Source organism: Limulus polyphemus, unplaced genomic scaffold, assembly GCF_000517525.1.
Source record: "Limulus polyphemus unplaced genomic scaffold, Limulus_polyphemus-2.1.2 Scaffold2163, whole genome shotgun sequence".
Classification (NCBI taxonomy): domain Eukaryota; kingdom Metazoa; phylum Arthropoda; class Merostomata; order Xiphosura; family Limulidae; genus Limulus; species Limulus polyphemus.
In genome coordinates, this window is record NW_013667773.1 from 56,985 (window position 1) to 58,629 (window position 1,645).

General features: G+C 34.8%; 1 protein-coding gene across 1 annotated transcript in view; it reads left to right on the top strand.

Annotated features, from left to right (window-relative positions):
• LOC106466132 (85/88 kDa calcium-independent phospholipase A2-like) overlaps window positions 1-1,645 on the top strand; it is a 47,221-nt gene that overhangs the window by 16,699 nt on the left and 28,877 nt on the right. The window contains exons 6-7 of the mRNA XM_013926370.2: window positions 334-519; window positions 1,034-1,292. Coding sequence (XP_013781824.1) covers window positions 334-519; window positions 1,034-1,292 — 445 coding nt within the window. The remainder of the gene's footprint in view (window positions 1-333; window positions 520-1,033; window positions 1,293-1,645) is intronic.

Genomic DNA, 1,645 nt, shown 5'->3' on the forward strand with positions numbered 1-1,645 from the left:
CTCTTCAATCTGTCTATATCTCTGCAAATCCCACTGGTTTTTCTCACCGGGCTTATATACTAAAAAAAAAGTGGGTGCCTCGAACAAACTAGAGTTGCCTAGGAAAATTCATGACCCTTCGAGAAACTCCAGCGCGCATGCTCCCAGTGTCGCATGACTTCCGCTGTTGTAACAGTATGCTAATTGTTTTCAATTTTAGGATGCCATCAATTAAAGCTTGTCTGTTATCCATGGGAAAGGTGTATGTCAGTAAAATGGCCTTTGATATATTTTTTCTCTTGCAATCATTTTGTGAACTTCATTATTTCATTATTGTTATTTTCTCTCCTTCAGTGTATTGAAACTCTGATAGAAAATGGCAGCCACGTGAATGCCAGAAACCTCAATTTTGATACACCTTTACATCTTCTGGTGCAGTCAAAGGAAACTCTCTCTTCCATTATTTGTCTACTGAGTCATGGTGCAGATGTGAATTTAGATGGTTCTGAAGGGGAAACACCACTCCATTTAGCAGTAAAGGTATCAGTATTCATATGAAAACTGTAGATATACATTAAATGGATTAAATGCAAGTAACAGGCACAGTTTATTGTCTCAAGCAGATTAGTATGGCTTATGAACAAAGCCCAACCTAAATATAAATTTTTAAATCAATCTTATATTTTATGTAGATTATGTTGAACTCTGAAAAGTTTATGTGATCTTCATCTCAGAAAATTGTACAAAGTATTCAACTCAGTTTTCAATACGTGAATAAACATCTGTAGAAGCTACTTATGTTCAAAGTAGATTCATTAACTCCAGTTTTGTTTGTTATGCTTTCATTGTGCAAAATGTTTCTGTGCACCATTTGTGAGTGCATTATAATACCCATTGTATTTTTATTGAAATATACGTGTAAAACTGTTTTATAACTGCACATGTAGAAGATTCTTCTTACTTGTACTTGTGTATTAATTTTTTCTTAATAATTTAGTATTATAAATGAACTAAACATTGTGCTTTTAATCAAGTTTAACTGTGTTCACTATAGACAGGCTACCTGCCAACTGTACATGCTCTGCTTTCATTTGGAGCCAATGTGAATGCAGTCAGTCACCGACAAGAAACTCCACGTCACCTTGCTGCCACTACTGATATAGAGGGTAAAGAATTGTTGATATACACGCTGAATGCTGTTGGGGCAGAACGTTGCTCTAAACACACCAGAAGCTGCAATGATGGATGCTCACCTCGTGGGACTTTCGATGGAGTTCCTCCTGAATGTTCAAATCTTTCAAGAAATTTAACTCGTAAGAATCACTACTTCTTTATTATCATAATAAATGTTTCATGTTAGTAAAGGTATTTTTTTTATGTGCAGTAACATTCTTTATACCTTAGATGTATACATTTGATAATAATACTCAAAACATTAATGAGCAGTTTTACCTAAATCTGTTTTACATTGTAATGCCCAAGATGTCTTAACATCAAGATACCTTTTGGCCTATTAAGTATGTCCTAATTTCCAAACCCCCTCAACATACAGAAAACTAATAGCTACATACAGTCCTTATCCTTCAAACATTAATCCACTCTTTACTTAAACTCCTGGAAAATTATATTCCAGATGGTAGCTTGTTCCACGGAATTACCACCCTAT